We start from the raw sequence: 22,240 nt of genomic DNA, 5'->3' as shown, positions 1-22,240 counted from the left end.
ACAACACCGTATTACACCAAGTATTGACTCTCAGGTTATCACGTGGAAGACTATATTTTAAGAAACAGTATTAAAAATATCTTAACTTCCCTCTTACAAGCGTTTTCTGTACTAACCATAATTGTTTCCAATTAATATTTTGTAGATGCCTAATATTCAGATCAAAACGAATGACCCAGTGAATTACTGCAAGATTGTAATAAAAATGAAACATAATCTTACCTGTCTGCAATTTGTCTAAACACAATCACCGCCATTACAAATCCAGCCATGTATAGACTGGCTTAGAGACATCAGTCATACCTTCGAACAAACTAAATTCCACTGGGGAAACACGAAACAAAATCACTGTATAAAGAATAGGCTTTCTGCACAAAGTATTTAAATGAAATTAACATGTTATTTATAAAAAATTACAAATAATTGGTATAAATATAATTCACACGTTGTTTTTTATCCACTGACAGTAACGCTTACACCTAGCATCACATCAAGCACTTTGCTAATATTTCATCAGCTTTGAAACCTATCATCTCTAACAAATCCGTACTGACATAAACTATAAAATACCTTTTGGACAGTAGTAGCTCCACACTGGTTGTGATCATGTTCCTAAGTAGCGCATGCGACAGTAAAGTTATGATTTGGAGGTTGAAAGTAGCTCACTGTTTCCAAGTCATACATTTTACATCTAGTAAATTTAAAAGCGTCGTCTATTGGAGGAATAGCGTAGTTCTTCCACTCGGCATTAGACAGGTTGTTGTAAATAATTGGTCAACTTCACCAATGTTCCACATTAGAAGTGAACAAACTCATAACCATAGTATTCCAAGAGCTGCGGAAAGAAGGAAAGAAAGTCAATAAGAAAAAATTCTCTGCCAAAGGCCACAAAAACCAATAACTTCCGGTATGTCAAGTCCATCGGGCACACTGTTACCTCTGGAGGAACTGTGATAGTTATCTGTTTTATAGTTCCCAGTAGGAAGGAATCATACAAGGAGAATTGACCTCCTATATATCAAAGTAGATTAGTTTAAAAATTGTAAAAAAAAATCTAGTAAAAACAACTCTGTAGAAATAACGTGGACTGCAGCGGTCAAAGACTAGAGCAGTGAAATGCAAGTATTGTGTGAATACTTGATAGGATATTAACTGAATTGTTTACCAAATATTGTCTTTCTATTTCACATAGAATAAAAAACTTAACATTGATCTTATACATGTTTATCCCTTATTTAGAAAACTTTATGAAACAAGGGGTCTGCAATCCTAGTTTTCTGTATAATTAAGAAATTGCAAACAAACGTTAGCCGTAGATGAACCCAAGTAAGCTGTTATTAAGATACGTTTGTCCCACACGGGACTAAAAAAAAAAAAATCCCTTCTTCCTTTTAACTCGTCAGTAATATTCATTATATTTTCTTAGTTATTTCCACGCGCGTTCAAGCACTACGTGAAACGTGTGTTGGATTATATTTTCACATCTATTGACAATATAACTAGAATATAACTTTATTCCCATTGTTGTACTGGTTCTCCCCAGTTTTTAGCATTATAAGTCCGCAGACATACCACTGAGTCACTGGGAGCTTTGTGCATAATTCAAAACAGCATTACCTTGGTTTTATTTTATGAAACATTGTTATAGAGTTATCACGCTCGTTTTATTTTATGGAACATTGTCATAGCATTATCAGACTCGTATTATTTTATGAAACGTCATAACATTATTACATTAGTATTATTTTATGAAACATTGTTATAGCATTATTAGATTGGTATTATTTTATGAAACATTGTCATAGCATTATTAGATTGGTATTATTTTATGAAACATTGTCATAGCATTATTACACTGGTATTATTTTATGAAACGTTGTCTTATCATTTCCATAGCAAATTGTGCCTTTGTTCTGTGCCCTCTTCAATAAAAGGATCGTCTCCATAACTTTTGAAAATGTTATCCTTAGATGTCGCCTTTGAACAAGAAGATGGAGAAATGTCTAGTAGATGTTCACTGCTTCCTAGATTTTATTTATTAAACGATCCGGAAACTTGGAACTCACTTCATTAAACCCTTTGTATTTAATTACCGAATTAATAATAATTAATATTAGCATGTATAAATATATCGGATTTCATACTGAAAGCCACAATACGATGTCAATTAATTTGACACGTTTCTTCAAATGAAATGTGCGTCAACTGTTTTGTCCAACAACTTATACTAAAATTAAATCTTATTTTCATTAAAAACAAAACTTTAATCAACATTTTATAATATGTTTAGTATAATATGTCGGTAGTTGGAGAAACTCCATAATTACAGAATTAAAGAAAAACAAGAAAACTCTACGTTGCATCATTTATTTCGATCATGCTTCAACCAATAGAGGTCTCATTAGGTGTTTTTCTCGTTTCTATAATTATGAAAATTAATTTAAAATCAATAGGTCAAACAAAATATTTTCATATAAATTGCAAATGTAATTGATCACACTTCTTTAAATTAAAGAATTATCTAATCTGTTAGAAAAAGTAGTATTGATAAAATAAGTTTTTAAACACATATCAAGACAGTGGGACATCTGTGCTTTGTTTTTAAGTACACATCAACACAGTAGGATATTTGTGCTTTGTGTTTAAGTACATATCAACACAGTGGGATATCAGTGCTTTGTTTTTAAGTACATATCAATCTGTGCTTTGAGTTTAAGTACGTATCAACACAGTGGGACATCTGTGCTTTGATTTTAAGTACGTATCAACACAGTGGGATATCAGTGCTTTGTTTTTAAGTACATGTCAACACAGTGGAATATCTGTACTTTGCTCACCGCGGAAATCATACTTTTAGCTTTTTAAACTGAGCCATCGGGAAGGGTTGGTAGTGGTGGTATGAAAGGTAGAAACGATACAGGGGTATAAATTACATCCATTTAATTTAACCTCTAGACAAAGAGGCAGAACTAACAATATATAGTAACAAACTATACTTTCAAGTTACTAAACAATCAATACACGTGAAATATGCCACTCAATGACTCGAGTAGCTCTTGGAGTTTATAATTCAAAACATCTGGTTTCAACAGCCCCAGTGGTTACAGCACCGATAGATCAGTATGTAACATTACGCCTACCAAAACTCATGTTTGATTTATCGATAGTGGTGCCATAGTGAAAGTTGTGGTGATCCTTGTAATTACTTAATGCAAGTGACAACTTATAAATCGAAACCCTAAAAACATTTAATACGATTTTCTTATTTTTGTAATGATTTCACTACAACCTATTACTTCCACTGGAACTATCAATAACGTTTCAATAATATAACATCACTAACTGATCAGTGTTGCTGAATTGCAATTTTGAACATAACTTTATGATGAAACTTGAACCTTGATAGATAAAAATACGTAAACTAGAACTTTAACAACAACTTTAAACTTCAGAAATGTGACTTTGCCATATTCACTCAGTCTATGTTTTAGTGATAGGATATACTTTGAAACGTAAATATTATCATTTTACACTAGTCGTATTAATCAAAATTTAGCCCTCATGTGGACCACATAAATTGTCTAAACGTTTTAGAAAACTGCCCACGTCAGATTAATGTCTTTTAAAGCAACAGATTAGATTTGTATGCCTCGACTTTGCTGTGATACCATGCTAACCTTGGATATCATTGTTAACCTCATTCTGAAACAGACCTCTTTTTGCAATAACAAAGCAAAAGAAAAAAAAAACAGAGAGTCTTGTTGATGTTTGTCCGGTGTACCATACATTCTGGGAAAGACAGTTATCAAGACTTGTTCTTAGAATAATTGTATTCCTGATAGAATGGCTTCTCAGAGTAAAAAATAAATTATTAGAATATATCTTTTTAGAGCTGGGCTTTACATTGCTCGACTCGCAGTCATGGGTTCGAATCCGTGTCCCACCAAACATGCCATTTCAGCCGTGGGGACATTATAATACGACGTTTCGAGAGTTGGCAGTGGGTGGTGATGTCTAGTTACCTTCACTTTCGTCTTTCACTGCTAAATTAGGGACGACTAACGCAGATAGCTCTAATGTAGTTTTGAGAGAAATTCAAACACTAAGAAATAAGTGGTGATTAGTATATTGCCCTGTAAGATTATATTAGTCTTGCATCACTACCTTTACCTCAACCAATAAGAAGGCACTAGTAAATATTTCAACCAATAGGAGAAAGTTACTACTAGATATCTCAACTAATAAAAATAATGTTAATAAATTTTTCAAACAACAAGAACATTGGTGTAACTGCTTCATAACTAATTGCTTATCATGTTTCAAACAATACAGATACTAATGATGCTATATAACTTAACAATATTTTAACCAATAAAGTTGCTTGTAAAATCTAATTGCTGCGCACATTGTATCAAAAGTACGTATATTAATGTGTTTCTAAACTGGACAGTAGCTATATTATTTAATGGACATCGTATCTGGACGTTAGGCCTACGGGCGTTAGTTACAACATTGTTTTTGACATATTAGTTTGTTTTCAGTTCAACAAAGTTTTTAATTAACACATTTAATTTTTTTGTTGATAAGCAATAATATTTGTTGCAGCTGAAAATTTCAGTATTTTTGGAAAGCGATACTACATTCGTTTTCAAGTTTTAACCTACTTTTTAAACACTAAAATGATGTGTTTATGTGACTATGGCCTTGCGCCAGAGCGTACTGCTTATACGTTTTTCATATTTTTTTAGCTGAGTTCTAAAAAAGGAATAATAAGTTTCGAAATTCATATCAATACAATATTTCCAGAGTTTACTGCACAGACATTATAATATTTATAGAGTTTACTGCACAGACAATATGATGTTTCTAGAGTTCACTGCACAGACATTACGATATTTCTAGACTTCACTGCACAGACAATATGATATATCCATAGTTTACTGTACAGGCAATATGATATATCTAGAGTTTACTGCACAGAAAATATGATATTTATAGAGCTTACTGCACAGACATTACGATATTTCTAGACTTCACTGCACAGACAATATGATATATCCATAGTTTACTGTACAGGCAATATGATATATCTAGAGTTTACTGCACAGAAAATATGATATTTATAGAGCTCACTGCACAGACATTACGATATTTCTAAACTTCACTGCACAGACAATACGATATTTTTGAAGCTTACCACAATTTTCATATTTTGAATTTATTCTATTATAGGTAAAAGCTTTTCTCTAAATAGCACAGCGCTATGCTTGCAGATTTACAACGTTAGAAACCAGGTTTCAATACCCAGGGTGAGTGGAGCACAGATAGCCATTGTGTAGCTCTGCGCTTAATTTTAAGCAAACTTTTCTCGAAATATAAGCAACGTACTATAATAGGCACAAACAAGACACACATAGTTTTATTATTTCTTTTTTGTTTGTTTATGTGTCCGATAAATGGACTTCCTTTAGGCTATAATAGTTATCACATAATACAAAAATCGTATAGTGATTAATGAAACATATTTTGTGTATGTACAGATCGTATGAATAGCCACCACTTTTAGAAATATCCTACTCTTTTAAATGAACGTTTGTTATCAAATATGTACAGAATGATATTATCATTGTGCCATACGTTTTTAAATAAACGTTTGTTATATAGACAACGTCTTAATAGGAATCAGTGTTCTTCACATATCTGTCGTTTGTCTATTTTTAAGTACAAAGCTATGCACAGTAGGAATGTCTGCGAATTATAACATTATAATCTCCAAAAGTGGACCACGGACAGTGGTAATAAACATCTTTTCAGTATTCCTCTTTTGGTTACCCTTACAGAGTTTATTTTACAGTGTTTCATTGTTTATTTATTCAGTCATTGCTATGAATATTTTATAAGAAATAATAAAGGTTCTCATTTGGCTATTGTTGCAACCATCAGTTTAAAGAGTGTCCATTATTCTTTAATCAGCTATTGTTACATAATTTGCTTTACAGATTGATTCATTGTTATTTTATCAGGTAATGTAATAAATCCTATTTTACAATGTTTTCAATATTTTTGATATATCTGTATTATTACAAATGTAAGATTATTCTGTGTGTATCAAGTTCTGTATTATTACAAATGTAAGATTATTCTGTGTGTATCAAGTTCTGTATTATTACAAATGTAAGATTATTCTGTGTGTATCAAGTTCTGTATTATTATAAATGTAAGATTATTCTGTGTGTATCAAGTTCTGTATTATTACAAATGTAAGATTATTCTGTGTGTTCTGTATTATTACAAATGTTTATTCTGTATTATTACAAATGTAAGATTATTCTGTGTGTATCAAGTTCTGTATTATTACAAATGTAAGTTATTCTGTGTGTATCTGTATTATTATTAAAATGTAAGATTATTCTGTGTGTATCAAGTTCTGTATTATTACAAATGTAAGATTATTCTGTGTGTATCAAGTTCTGTATTATTACAAATGTAAGATTATTCTGTGTGTATCAAGTTCTGTATTATTACAAATGTAAGATTATTCTGTGTGTATCAAGTTCTGTATTATTACAAATGTAAGATTATTCTGTGTGTATCAAGTTCTGTATTATTACAAATGTAAGATTATTCTGTGTGTATCAAGTTCTGTTTATTAAAATGTAAGATTATTCTGTGTGTATCAAGTTCTGTATTATTACAAATGTAAGATTATTCTGTGTGTATCAAGTTCTGTATTATTACAAATGTAAGATTATTCTGTGTGTATCAAGTTTTGTATTATTACAAATGTAAGATTATTCTGTGTGTATCAAGTTCTGTATTATTATAAATGTAAGATTATTCTGTGTGTATCAAGTTCTGTATTATTACAAATGTAAGATTATTCTGTGTGTATCAAGTTCTGTATTATTACAAATGTAAGATTATTCTGTGTGTATCAAGTTCTGTATTATTACAAATGTAAGATTATTCTGTGTGTATCAAGTTCTGTATTATTACAAATGTAAGATTATTCTGTGTGTATCAAGTTTTCCCTTTGATTCGACGCTCATTCTTCATATTTTACTAAATACTCGTCTTTGATTGGTCATTTCAATAAGAATTCGAAACCTTAAATTAGCGTTTGACATTCTGTATTAAGAGTAAAGCAAAGTGTTTTGTATTTAAAGAGAAAATGTAAACGACAAACAAAGTTCACTTGATTCTGTTTGACCACATGCTTTGTATTACATGACATTGTTCTGTTTTAAAGTAAACAAAAAATGAACTCAAGTATTTCATTTCAACGTTTTCTAAGGAAAGTGTTAACAATAATATCAAGACATAGTTTTTTTATTCTTTTCGAGCACATAGTGTCTTATCTCAGCATCATATATAATTTAATTGATAACTAATGTAGGGTCGTCTTACTTCAACACTTTAAGAAATTTAATTGATAGTTAAAGTATAGTCGTCTTACTTCAATACTTTAGGTAATTTAATTGGTAATTAATGTATGGCTGTCTTACTTCAACATTCTTGGTAATTTAATTGGTAATTAACGTATGGTCGTCTTACTTCAACATTGTAGGTAATTTAATTGGTAATTAATGTATGGTCGTCTTACTTCAACATTTTAGGTAATTTAATTTTTAATAATTTATAACTATCGATCTATCTTTTGGTTTATGTTTTCAAAAGTTGTAAATTTTTTATAGTTTCCCAATGAGCGATTACGTTAGAACATGCTGTTATATTGTTTGCTTTTACATACAGTAATGTTAAAAAATTAATAGCTAGCTCTATTATTTCTGCTTTAGGTTGTTGAAAATCCCTGTAAATCTATGACAGCTGTCAGCGACGGAGTTCGACTTGAGGTTGTATAAGTTCCATATCTAACATACTTCTTGCAGCGAACTTTGGAACTACAGTTAAACAGCGGATGTTTATTGATAATTATTGAATATTTTGTGCTATTTTGAGCTTTCATGTAAGATAGAGGCTATTCATCATGAAACATAAGGTTAGTTCCATTTCTTTTTCGACTTATGATAACTGATAAAGAACGGAACAGTTAACTTTCTAATTAAACTCACGAAAACCATGCACGTGTTTGTAAAACACTTCCAAAGCTGAAGAATTATTTATTGTATAAAATCAAAGCCAAAACGTAAAAAAAAAATCTGTCTCAAGTATTTGTTTATAAAAGTCATATATATAAAACATTTGTTTTAGTAAATTACAACATTATTAATAATTAATACAATGTTATTACAGTGTAAAATGTTTCACATAAAAACACGTAACAATATGTAGAATAATTTTCATATTAAAAACAAGCATTTACCGGCATTGCTATGAATAATTTTACATCCGTAGCAACTAGATGTTCTGTTGTCAGTCAACGAATGCCCTACGGAGCGTAGCTTATCTGCGTGTCATATGTACGTGTTAAGTATTAAGTTGTTTCATATGAAATGGCCAACTTTTGCTTAGTTGAAGAGTGACTGCGACTAGCATAAGTTGGATACAGCAATTTGACTGTGTATTATTCAGTATTTATGGGAATGTTGCGATTTTCATTTGTCTGTCATGCCAAGTTGTATTATAATTGTTTTTGTGTTTCTTTAGAACCCTGTACAATATGATGTCTTCAAAACAATTGACTACTTTTTTTGTACGAGTTCAAATTGGAAAAAAAATGTAGTAGAGGCTACTAAAAATATTTGGTATCTTGACAATGGAATACTTCTCAATGGGCTATTCGGCGTTAGTTCCAGAACTTTTGTTCTGGTGATATGAATCTGAGAATGAATTCCGAGGAAGATCTTAATTTGTTATAAATGAAGAAAGATTGAGAGTTATTGTGGAAGTTAACCTACAAACGACAGTTCAATCACTGACTTAGAAGTTTCCAGTGCAACTGTTTCTCGTCATCTAGCTGCAACTGTAAAGGTTAAAAAATTAGATAAATGGATACCGCAAGAGTTGATAAAGGTCAGAAACTTGTCAGGGACTAAAGGGAGTCGTTCTTGAAGCGAATCGTTGCCTACGACGAGAGGTGTATCCTATACGATAGCCGGAAAAAATCCAAACAATGATTAGATGCAGGTACTCCAAGACATGCACCGAAACCGTCTTTGTATCCAAAAAAAGTTATGGTGAAAACATGGTGGTCTGCAGAGAGAATTATACATTTTTCCTTTCTGCAACCAGATGAAACAATTTGTGATGTATGGGGTCTGGTGTTATCTTACAACAGAATCGGTGATTAGGCAACTAATTACCATTTTCAAATTGAGAAAATTGAAATATGAAAGTTTAGACCATCTACTCACTATTTCCAACTGATTATCACGTTTTCCGGCACTTAAAGCTTTTTTTCCGGAACAAAACATTCAGGAATCAGGAGACTACTGTCGAAGCCTCTGAAGAGTTTATTGTCTCCAAAACAACGGAGTTTTATAGAGACGGGATATTTTTATTAGAATCCTGTTGGGAGAAGACTATTGCAGCAAATTGAGCCTAATTTGATTAATACAATTGGTGTTTGTTAAAAATATTATGTTTTAACTTTTACCTATACAATCCACCATTTCATATGAAACGAATTTGTAAAACATGTACAAAATCATAAATGAAAGGTCGGGGTTTATTGTATCAGTTCGTCGACACAGCTAAATTGAACACTACGAGTGTCTTTAGACGATGTTTTCCACGCCATTGTTGCTTTCTCTAGAAATATCAAAAACACAGTATATTGTATATCGTACATAGGTTCACATTTTTCATCTGTCAAAGTGTTAATTCATTCTAAACCATTTTTATAACATACGTAAAATAGTTAGTTCACAAAAATTCAGTTAGCACACCATTCATTTCTTTTTATTTCTCACGGCTTATACGTATTAGATACTTGACAAAATTACACGTTATCGAACTGTTCATTTACTCTAAATCATTTTTATGACATAAATACGTTATTTGTTGGAAAACACTAATATTATGAAAATTGTATTAATTCTAACTACATAGATTAATTGTTGTACAAAGATTTATTTGTTTGCTATTTCTAAACTATATCGTTCACGCCTTAAGTTATCAGCAGTTAACTGTCAAAAATAAATGTTTTTGTATATGAGAATACGATAAGTTTTAGTTAGTTTCTTTACCAAGACTGTGAGACGTAACTTGTTTTTGTATAAGAAGTGTGAGAAACAGTTTAGCTGCTATTTACTGACAATGAACAGTTTTAAATGCATAACTAGCAAGTTTGCCTTCTGTTTTTAGCCTTTTATATTACAATAAGGAAATACAGTAATATTTACCTCTTGTTGGAGTTGTTTTCGAACTGAAGAACATGTTGTAAATAAAGTTAATAAACTAATACAATAAAGGGAAAATAACTCTTACACATAAATAATACGGAGCTTTATACGTGACAATTCTAATATGATGCTTCGGGCCGGTAGCAACGAGGGCACCCCGTTGTTTATGTGGTGCACAGTGGTTGGCCTGTTACTCATAATCAAGGTTGTTTATCATTAATGTTTATTGATATTATAGGATTTTAACAGCTTTTCTGGTGGAATTTAGAATGTAAATATGAAATACAAACATTTACGTTTTAGCCAATGGAGTTTTATCCAGGTAAAGTGTGTTTATATACTAGTGTTCTCTTCACTTTGAATATAATATTGATATCCACACACCAGATATTTTGCTTCGATTACTGTGCTTAATTTAAATATATTTTAATTATTAAACGTATGTTGTATATAAGTGTAGTTAATATTTATGTACTACAGTGCTAACATCCAAATTAACTTGCATATTGTTACCACGAGAATAATATATTGTTTAAGTAAATACGTTATTTAACCTTACTGTCTGTAATTATGTCTGCAATGAAATGTTTATAGCTAGAAACGTGGCTGCTACTTGGGTACTAGTTTGGTTTCAAGTTCTGTTATTTAATAACTATTATTATTCCTTCACAATTTATAGCACGGCTCAGCCATGCGCTTAGTGAGACTTGTTAAACCAACAGTCTGTCACTGAACTGTTAACAATATCACGTAACCAGATTAACGGTTAAAACGCTAGTCTTTCTCCAGCCGAATATTGTTAGTTTTATTGTAACTGAAGTTGTAACAGTTAATTTCATGAAGCACTTTTAACTATTTTTGATGGTTTTATATCCACTAATTTCTAGGTCAATATTTTACTCAAGTAAGCCTTAGAATCCTCAACAGTATTAAGATGTTTGTTTTTGTTAAATGGGTTTGGTAGTTGAGTCTCACTAATCATGTATTTTTTAAGTTTAACACTCTTCTAATCGTGTGATGTGCCACATGTTCCGTACTTATCCTTAAAATAGAATTTAATGTGTTTACACTAAAACGTCTCTGGAGTAATATCCAAATACACTTACTGTGTTTACTAACAGGAATACCCCAAATTAGCTGCAGATATACAAAAAACACCAGAAACCTGACTCCACGCTTGTCGCTGCCAGACTGATCATATAAAGTTCTGAACAATTAGAACGTGCCTGTGACTTTAAAAACACATCCTGAAACAATTTTATGATATTGATTTCATTTATATGTACGGTAGAAATAGTTCTGGCCCGTGTTTCGGGACATTCATTTCCGTACCCACGTGTCGGGTCATAACTAGGGGCACTTTCAGGAACGTGGAAAATTTAGAACGGCCCTAAACTTATTCAGTTAGCACATAAAGTGTGTTCAACCCTTTCAAACAATATTGATTTTTTCCTTTAAAAACACTACTTCCCATTCCACTTTCGTAGCAACAGTACCTAGGTCAACTAATGTAGTGTAGCAACAGTACCTAGGTCAACTAATCTAGTGTAGCGACATCTCTAGGTCAACTAATGTAGTGTAGCGACATCTCTAGGTCAACTATTCTAGGATAGCGACAGTCTCTTAATTTAAATAATCTAGTGTAGCGAAAGTCTCTAGGTCAACGTGTTTTTTCTTATAGCAAAGCCACATCGGGCTATCTGCTCAGCCCACCGAGGGGAATCGAACCCCTGATTTTAGCGTTGTAAGTCCGGAGACATACCGCTGTACTAGCGGGGGGCTCTCTAGGTCAACTATTCTACATTGTAATTACATCAATAGAGTTGATTGTAGTTGAAGATTACATTTGTAAACAAATTTTCTGTATTTACATAAATAATAGAATAGGCGACAACACGAAATAAACACTAGTTTTGATCTGTTTTATACTGTAAAATTAAATACGAAGCCTAATGCATTAAGTTTATTATTATTTGAGTTTCGACGGTTTGGGGGAATCTCACCTCTCAGTGGTAGCTTGAGGGAAAGGCAGATTAAAATAATACAAGACTAGGACTTATTTATGTATGTTTTATTTGTGTTTTACTTACAACAGTGACCCTTTATAAGTCTGTGTAAGCGTAAGCTGAGTATAGCTAGTAAGAGACAACTAGAACACCATTCTTCGTTAATGCTAGGTTCTTTAACATTGTTGTTAGAATATTTAATTTGCCTATTATTATTCCACATTTGTTGTTATTATTATATATTCTATTGTAAGAATTATCTGGTCTTTTGAGGAAAGTGTATTAATTTAAGACTAGTATAAATCTCTTAAGTTGATCAAATCTCATGAGGTGTTATTGATACTACGACCGAAAATATTATTAACTGTCAGATACCCAGCTGATGAATCAATAAATTTTAATGACTATAAGTTTTTGTTTTATAACACTTCACAATACTGATTAGTTTGGTACATTAAATTATCTCTATTCATTACTAGGCTACTATTTCTTTCTAGTTAGTTTGCTTTGATATATGACAGTCTGTGCATCTCTAAAACGTTCAATACTTGTGTACAAGGAAATGTATTATCCTCCAATCATTTTTGTTACACGGAACTTACCTGTAAACCTTTTGACCTGAACGTTTGACCTCGTAAAGTTAGTTGAGTGTCATAAAAGTTGTATAAACTACTGTACAAGTTTTTAAAGAATGGTCATTACCTAGTGAACTTCTCCCCTTGTTCCAGTGTGTCCGGTATGGCCCTGTTTGTTGTCTCAGGTAAAAGGAGTGTTAGTAATCCAGCTATTATTGATAGAGCTCCATAGATGGCTAGAGGGACCCCAGTGTTCGTGAATTTACCCTGAAACAATTAGTTTAACGAAAACCTTTTCCACAAGAAACTCTTTATGTACATATATATTGTAAAAGGTAGAAAAAGAAACAATAATATATAAACAAATTACAAGAGTAAAAAAAATAACTCAATATATATATTGTAAAAGGTAGAAAAAGAAACTTTTTCATATATAAACAGATCATTAAAGTAGAAAAATAACTGAATATATATATATTGTAAAAGGTAGAAAAAGAAACTTATTAATATATAAACAGATCACTAAAGTAGAAAAATAACTCGATATATATATATTGTAAAAGGTAGAAAAAGAAACAATAATATATAAACAGATTACAAGAGTAAAAAAATAACTAAATATATATATTGTAAAAGGTAGAAAAAGAAACTTATTAATATATAAAGAGATCACTAGAGTACAAAAATAACTGAACTTTTTATATGTTTATTAAAATAATGAAACGAGGTTTTACAAGTTAAACATCAGTTGTTACAACAAGAGAACACATTCATCCATTACGTTATTTATATATAACATTTATACATAGTTATAAATACATCATAGTTTAATGTATAAAATACATTATATAAAATACATAGTTTAATACATACTCAAACTCTATGATGTATTAAACTGACAATTTAATTTGTCCCAAGCCACCGAGGATTGTAAAATATTAGATGAATAATTTTAGCTATGTTTAATAAACTATGTGCCTAATACAATACATGATTTAACATTATATATATATTAATACAAACTACGTAAGAAGAGAAGAGAAGAGAAGCAAAATAAAATTATTCTGAACGTTGAATTTTTACAATATGCTTTTTATCTGTAATAAACCATCAACATTTTTAATTATGCTTGTTTAATCATTCTAATTAACCATTTCGTATATTTATTTTAACACAAACAATAAATCTAGATAAGTTTACAATCACTATTAAAACGTTTCTTTATTTATGTGTTTGAAACAAAACTCAGGGTATTTTTCTTAGAAACGAAACTACCATATAAATAACACTTACTAGATTTTTTAGAAATGAAGCCACCATATAAACAATACTTACTAGTTCTTTTAGAAATGGAACCACCATATAAACAATACTTACTAGTTCTTTTAGAAATGGAGCCACCATAGATCCAATTCGAGCGAACATTGAACTCGATCCAACTCCCACATTACGAACGACTGTTGGAAACAATTCAGCAGTGTAAACGTACACTATAGCAAAGGCTGCTGTTACAAAAAACTTCCCACACATGGCGAACATGATACGAAGCCACAATAAGCCTAGGGAAAGATTTACAAAACTGGTTAAATAACGTAAATCAGAAATTCATAATTACTGAGAACAGAAAATCAAAAAAAGTTCTATCAATATTTACTTGATGAAATCTGTACTTATTGTCTTAATTGATTGTGTGTTTGTTTTTGAATTTCGCACAAAGCTACACAAGGGCTATATGCGCTAGCCGTTCCTAATTTAGCAGTGTAAGACTAGAGGGAAGGCAGCTAGTCATCACCACCCACCGCCAATTCTTGTGGGATTTACTGTAACATTTTAACGCTCCCACGGCTGAAAGTGCGATTATGTTTGGTGCGAATGGAGTTAGAATCCGCGACGCTCGGATTACTAGTCGAGTGTCTTAACTACCTGGCCATGCCGGTCCATTGTCTTAATCCAATGAAAAGCAATATTCAACTTATCTTTACTAACCCAATGTATAGCTGCATCAAGGTCAAACACCTTAGCAAATATTGTCTCTTTATCTACTCTGTTATAGTTTTACTTTTTCCAAGCTGTGAAAAAAAAAAAAAAGTGAACACAGAGAGAAGCTAGAAGTTTATACAAAGTTGACCTTGGTACAGCTGGCGACTGTTAAACGGATTCCTCTTTAGGGAAATCGTAAACACAGCTTCTTAGTTACGTCAATCATTGAAACTTAAAACTAGACTGGTCACAGTTTACTATTTTAAATTTATTTTCACACTAAACCCCAACACTCTTCTATTACTATAAGCAAGTTCATAAATATTAACCTTAGCACATGTGTACCAACAATGTTGTCTTCTTGGGTCATACTTTAACTAAGTATGTTGTAACAATGTTACCTTCTAAAGGCACACATTCACCTAATTAGGTAAATAGTAACAATGTTGTCTTTTCTGAACGTGTATTACATAAGCATGCATACAGCCACGAAAGTGTGAAAACTGCTTAAATGGCTGAATACAAATACTCTATTGCCAATTTAATATAATAAGAAATGTATAAACATGCCATCTTCAAATATAAGTAATTTAACTAAGCACAAGTATATATGATAAGTATGGAACAACAAAGTCACGTGACCTGAGATTGGCTAACAGCTTAGTGAAGGCATCTTGGCATCCACGTTTGTTGATTTAGAGAAGCTCTGTTTTATTTAAGATAGCTCCCTTTATTTTGCATTTGCTGATTTTGTTTTTTTTTTTTAAATTAGTGTTTATTAAGTTGTAATGGTGCTAAACATGTATAATTTGTTTATTATATTTGGTGAATCTCGTTTCTAATATTATTCTGGTTTATTCGAAGTTGAATTCCCAATAGATAGTGCACGTTATTTTATAAATGATACTGATACTGTAGGAACCTCAATCATTTTTATTTAATAACAGTTTTAATTTAGTTTAGTGAACAAGACGAATATTTTGTCCACTGTGAACTAGTCCGAATTTATTTCAGAGATAAATGGTGACTTGCAATTTAATGTTGGTTCTTGGTGATCTACACTAGTTTATTGAGCTGCACGAGTTTAGTGCAAAATAGTCCACATTGTAGGAAGTTTGTCAACACATTTTCATGATTATTGCCAAATATTTTTATTGTTGGTGATCTCATGATAGAAAGTGAAGAAAACAAACATTTGTCTTTACTTTTTACACGTGTAAATCACTGGTCTTTGACTGGTGTATTAACGGGACAGTTATTTCTCACTCATGTTAAATAATTTGCCAAGCAGTTTTGTTTTCATTGGATGGTGAAAACTGCAAAGAATGGGCTGTCTCTGCTCTGCCCATCATGGATATCGAAGCCAGGTTTTTAGCGTTATGCGTCTATAACCTAACCCCTAGCCACTGGATGTGGGGTGGGTGGGAGGCTGTTATCATTTCGTTGTAATTATTAATTATTAATTATCACTTGTCGGATTATGAGAGAACTAAAATCATTTTATCTTAAGCTCAAGCCTTGTATGTTTAAATTTCATGTTTAGTTTATTGTTTTAAACGCGTGTTTAGTTTACCATTTTCTAGTGATTATTCTTTGAGTACAGATGGCCAACAGTAGGAAATCATCAACATATCGTATGAAAACTTCTACTATGAACAAAACTTCGCAGTAATCTGGACGAAAGTGTACATTTCATTATACAGTCTGCGATAAACAGCTGTTTTCTCTCCATAACACATATGTTGTTACGGAACAAAAAGATTTATATTTGTTTGTACACACAAACCAAATTACTTTAATCATAATAACTCTTACAGTTAAAGAACATCGACAACTTCTCATACGTAAACAATTTAAAGGAACACTGATTATATGAGCTCTACTTTAAATGATTAACATACAAAACTAAGTCGACACACAACTCATTACTGACAACTAAAACTTCACTTAAGCAAAATAGAAACAAACTAATACAGAAAGGATGGTTTCTTGTAAATCCCATATTTTGTCCTAGCAGAACGAGCCACTAGAAAGTTTGTTAAAATTTTAAAATATAAAAAATGAATGATTTGATACAATTTTGTTTGCTAAGTTTACCAAGTCACAGAATGATAAACTGAAGGTAGACAAATGAAAGATTAAATCGTACACAGTGGAATACGTAAACCAGAGATAGATTATTCCAGTAATGTTTCTACGTATAATGAGACACATTGTTTTGTTTATGTATTCGAAAGCAAACTGCAATGACGTACATTTTATTCGAGGACTAGCTGTACTAGTTACTTTTAATTTGGAGGTGATAAACCACAGAGAAAACAGATAATCAAAATTATTTATCACTAACTCTTTGTATATTTTTACCAACAAAAAGTGGAATTGACCGTATCTATGTAACGCCCCTAGCTGAAAGGACGAGTACGTTAAGATTTGCGAATCGAGCTCTTGACCTACAAGTTGTGAGTCGCGCGCCCTACTCACCAGGCTGTGTTAAGCCTTAAAACGATACATGAAAAAACAACAACAAAGAAATTGATACATTAGATCAAATGCTTTTTACGTTAACAAACTTGGGTGTCAAGCATTGTATACTTTTTGATTGTTAGTACAATTTTTGTGAACTTTAAGTTTCTGAAAAGTGTTACATTTATGACTGATATTGGTCCATAGAAATTTAAACGATTAGAATATTATAATATCACGGTAAGTTTTAACAACTCAAGAAATTTTACAGGTATGCAATTAGAAATAAATAAAAATAATAAAGCAATATAACTTAAGAATGAAAACAAGGCTATATAGATAATAACAAGTGAAAAAATACCAGTTAAAATTGTTTTACTGTTTATAGAAAAAATAATTTTTGTTTGAAAAGATTGTCTTTATTTAATATAAAACTCTACATAATTTAGGCTAAAAACAGGACTGTGTATGCGTAAGATAAACTAGTGTAAACTGTCAAGTTAAATTGTAAACGAAGCTAATATTACACATAATTATAATAAAAATGTTTTCTTTATAAGTCAGTAGTGACAAAAACTTATATTAGGGGCTATAAGAATATACATAATCATACATGTAAATTATGAAATACGATAGACAAATAAATAAAATTAAAATATAAAATATTAATCTTAAACAGTTTGTTTATTATTGTACTGCAATGAAACTATAAAATTTGCCATATCGATAAAGCACATATCGTGCTAAAGATAAAATATCAACTGTTTTATATAACAGGATGTAACAACGCCGTCTGGTATCTTGTTCGTGAATTGCATAATAAATCATATGCCCGCACAGATGATGATTCTCCAAATAGATTATCTCATCACCCCCACCCCTATCCTCCCGCTTGTGATATATTGTACATTGAAGGTATCCGCTCAATAATATCATATGTCACATGCCCTTACTGCACTCACGTGAGTGGCAACATTTCATCTTCTCTCATTCTGGGTGGCGTAACTGGTCATGTTTATAAAATGCTAAGCAACAGTGACGTTTTGGCATTTGGTGCACGTTAGTCAGTTCATGATTATTTATCATGTTAAAAATAAAATAGTATCGGTCAGTACAGGAAATGTTGCGTTAAAATGTTATAAATCAACTGTTTTTATGAGTACAACTGGAAATAACAGTGATCAATATACAGACTAGGGATGTGACCATTGTAGGTGACACCACAAAAACATGTTTTAGAATATTTACTGTTTTGTATGGGAATGGTCTGTATAGAGTCCGAAATTCCACCATATGTTAGAGACACAATATAAACACGTGTTAGTATACTTACTGTCTGGTATAGGAATGGTCAGTATGCAGGCTAGGCCACCGACCACCATAGTTGATACCATGCACTTTCTTCGCCCAAGATTATTAATGGCGAAAACAGAGACAGCATAGGCTGGGAATTCTACTGCTCCTGAGATGACAAAATTGATAAATGGACTTCCTCCTAAGTCGTTGGTACTCAAGGACAGTGCATAATACGTGAAAGAAATTACAAACCTAAACAGACGAATTATTTATACTTTAATAATGTCGTGAAGTATTGCATCTAATATTCATATAAGAAACAGAGTAATTTGACTGTGTAATAATTTAATTTCTTACCGACTTGTAATTCATCATTGTTCTGTATTAACGTGTAGAAGCTCCAACTTATTATAAATTATCACATTAATATATATATAACAACTTTTTTAGCGTTAGATTCATGTATATACATAACAAGATTCTTACCATTAGTTTCATGTATATAACAACTTTCATACCGTTAGACCCCTATATATATAAGACGGGATATGGTTGAAGAAGAAACTTACCAGCTTAGATATATATTTATCGTTTTCTTTCTCATATTTGGGTATCGTAAAAGGTCGATGACAGTCACGTGGCTTCGTTTCTCTAGCTCTTCTTCCTAACGTTTTATAATTAACACTATAATATTGTAAGTCTAATTAATGTATTACTGACATCACACATTCCTAACGTTTTATAATTAACACTATAATATTGTAAGCCTAATTATTGTATTACTGACATCACACAATCCTAACATTTTATAATTAACACTATAATATTGTAAGTCTAATTAATGTATTACTGACATCACACATTCCAAAAGTTTTATAATTAACACTATAATTTTGTAAGCCGAATTAATATTTTACTGACATCACACATTCCTAAAGTTATATAATTAACACTATAATATTGTAAGGCTAATTATTGTTACTGACATTTCAAATTCCTAACGTTTAATAATCGACACTATAATAATGAAGCCTAGTTATTGTGTTACTAACATCTCAAGTTAGAACTATGAATTAGAAAATGCTCAGTTTATCGTTTTTATTAAAATTAATCATATAATTTCTTTGATGTTTTATTTTTTATTTTCTCACGCCATTTAAAAACAGCAGGTTTAAACGTCTAAACACTAGTTTAACAGTGGGTAATGGTCTTTTGTTACAAAAGCTAATAAAAACCAACTTAACGGGGGCTTATGGATCCTTACATCTATTATCTTGCTGATATATCATCTTTCCAGTTGTTTGTAAAATTAAAAATACAAAAACAATCAGTTTAAGAAACTGTCTACTCTCACAGCCCTACTAAATTACCTTTAATGATACCATTGTTGTAAAAACAATAACAGTATGTCACTTCTTGACCAACACAATTTGAGCAAGTGCTTAAATCTCTTGTTATTCTAGAAAAACCTTCAAAATTATTGAAAATAACACCAAAAAACGTTCACCTTCTCAGCCTTAGCTTTTAAAATCTTTAATGCGTTATGCAAATGAGACATGTCTTTCTTGTTAACGAACATAACTTTAACCAATTCCTTCTCAGCTTCATTGAACTTGTTATGTGTCAAAAGCCAACGTGGAGACTCAGGAAGAATCCTGGGAAGACAAAAACTTGTTTTATAAAATTATCTGCATCCATACTAGACAAGAAGTACGTCTAATATTATGTTTAAAAAAGGGGACATACTCCCAATAAAACAGATGTAGTGTTAAGTGAGAGGAAACGGAAATTACATATATAATTATTCCAATGGAAAGAAATATTTATTGTTGTATAGAACGAAACGAGAAGTATCCAAGTGGAACAAGGTCTGTAGTGTTCTATAATATGAAACGAAAGCGTAATAATGAAACAAAATCTGTAACGTCGTATTAAATGAAACAATAGTATGCTACTAAAACAATATCTGCAACGTTGTATTAAACGAAACAATAGCATCCTCGTAAAACAAAATCTGTCTTTTTGTATTAAATGAAACAATAGTATGCTACTAAAACAAAATCTGTAACGTTGTATTAAATGAAACAATAGCATCCTAGTAAAACAAAATCTGTCTTTTTGTATTAAATGAAACAATAGTATACTAGTAAAAGAAAATCTGTATAGTTGTATAAAGCTAATAGAGATAAAAACCAATGGAATAAAATCTTTAGAATGTTTGTCTCACCAAAATTTAAGAGAACAATATAATTTATTATTTTTAAAGGAAACAACTTTTTCTTAGACCTTATCTACAACATGATCTAAAAGTAATCCATATTTTGGCCAATTTTAAAATAAGTAAGGACATCTTAATTTTCTAAAGACTGATTTTAGTGACACTGTGTTGTGAAATATTGACGTATTTGCGGAATATATTTAATACTTATGGAAATTTACTGCTACTGTCTTGGTAAACATCCCAATGTCACCCATATACACTTGTTCCCCTGTAACACAACGGGATGTTTACGGAATTATAACGCTAGAAATCTCGTTTCAATACCTGTGTTGGGCAGAACACTGATAGCCCTTTGCTAAACTACAAACAGAGAAATAACCGTGCATACTTACGAGAATTTTTCGATTTTAATCTAAAGCAAACACCGTCTACTAAGGAATACACGTCAAATTTTAAAGGAATATAGAACACTCATGTCTACTTAATAAAGGATTATAACAGATACAAAATACCCACCCATCACAGACTTGTATACAGAAATATAAAACACTCACCTCCACTTACTAAAGGATTATAACAAATACAAAATACCCACTCATCACGGACTTGTATACAGAAATATAAAACACTCACCTCCACATACGAAAGTATTATAACAAATACAAAATATCCACCCATCACGGACTTGTATACAGAAATATAAAACACTCACCTCCACTTACTAAAGGATTATAACAAATACAAAATACCCACCCATCACAGACTTGTATACAGAAATATAAAACACTCACCTCCACTTACTAAAGGATTATAACAAATACAAAATACCCACCCATCACGGACTTGTATATAGAAATATAAAACACTCACCTCCACTTACTAAAGGATCATAACAAATACAAAATACCCACCCATCACGAACTTGTATACAGAAATATAAAACACTCACCTCCACTTACTAAAGGATTATAACAAATACAAAATACCCACTCATCACAGACTTGTATACAGAAATATAAAACACTCACCTCCACTTACTAAAGGATTATAACAAATACAAAATACCCACCCATCACAGACTTGTATACAGAAATATAAAACACTCACCTCCACATACTAAAGGATTATAACACATGTAAACACTCTCCCACCAAAGATTTAAATATTCCTTACCACCACAAGCTAAAAAATCCTATGCAGGGAATAGATATAGCCATTTGAATGTGTGACCAGTTTGGTAACAGCCAGGCTATTCCTGGTAAAATCGTATAACCAGCAGCCCATCCAAACTGGATAGCTATACCGAATATGGTGCGATGTTTTGGTCCCACAACTTCCACCACTGTGAACAGGGAAAAAGAGAATATAACAAACGATTCGATAAACGTTATTTAA

At 31.4% G+C, this 22,240-nt stretch overlaps 1 protein-coding gene across 2 annotated transcripts in view; it reads right to left on the bottom strand.

Moving 5' to 3' along the window:
* Positions 1 to 222: 222 nt before the first annotated feature.
* LOC143257177 (organic cation transporter protein-like) overlaps positions 223 to 22,240 on the bottom strand; it is a 32,614-nt gene continuing 10,596 nt past the window's right edge. The window contains exons 5-12 of one of the 2 annotated variants that reach the window (XR_013031726.1): positions 22,019 to 22,187; positions 20,132 to 20,279; positions 19,194 to 19,288; positions 18,662 to 18,876; positions 14,263 to 14,444; positions 13,013 to 13,152; positions 571 to 835; positions 223 to 324 (exon numbers count right to left, since the gene is read on the bottom strand). Coding sequence is in view for 1 of the 2 variants with exons in the window: in XM_076515535.1 (XP_076371650.1) it covers positions 9,678 to 9,711; positions 13,013 to 13,152; positions 14,263 to 14,444; positions 18,662 to 18,876; positions 19,194 to 19,288; positions 20,132 to 20,279; positions 22,019 to 22,187 (983 nt within the window). In the remaining variant the exon portion in view is untranslated. Of the gene's footprint in view, positions 325 to 570; positions 836 to 8,088; positions 9,712 to 13,012; positions 13,153 to 14,262; positions 14,445 to 18,661; positions 18,877 to 19,193; positions 19,289 to 20,131; positions 20,280 to 22,018; positions 22,188 to 22,240 lie in introns of those variants that run through there. The other variant, XM_076515535.1, reaches the window with a different exon arrangement.

This window comes from Tachypleus tridentatus, chromosome 7, assembly GCF_004210375.1.
Source record: "Tachypleus tridentatus isolate NWPU-2018 chromosome 7, ASM421037v1, whole genome shotgun sequence".
NCBI lineage: Eukaryota > Metazoa > Arthropoda > Merostomata > Xiphosura > Limulidae > Tachypleus > Tachypleus tridentatus.
The sequence above is the reverse complement of the archived record's forward strand: the minus strand, read 5'-3'. Positions and strand labels throughout refer to the sequence as shown.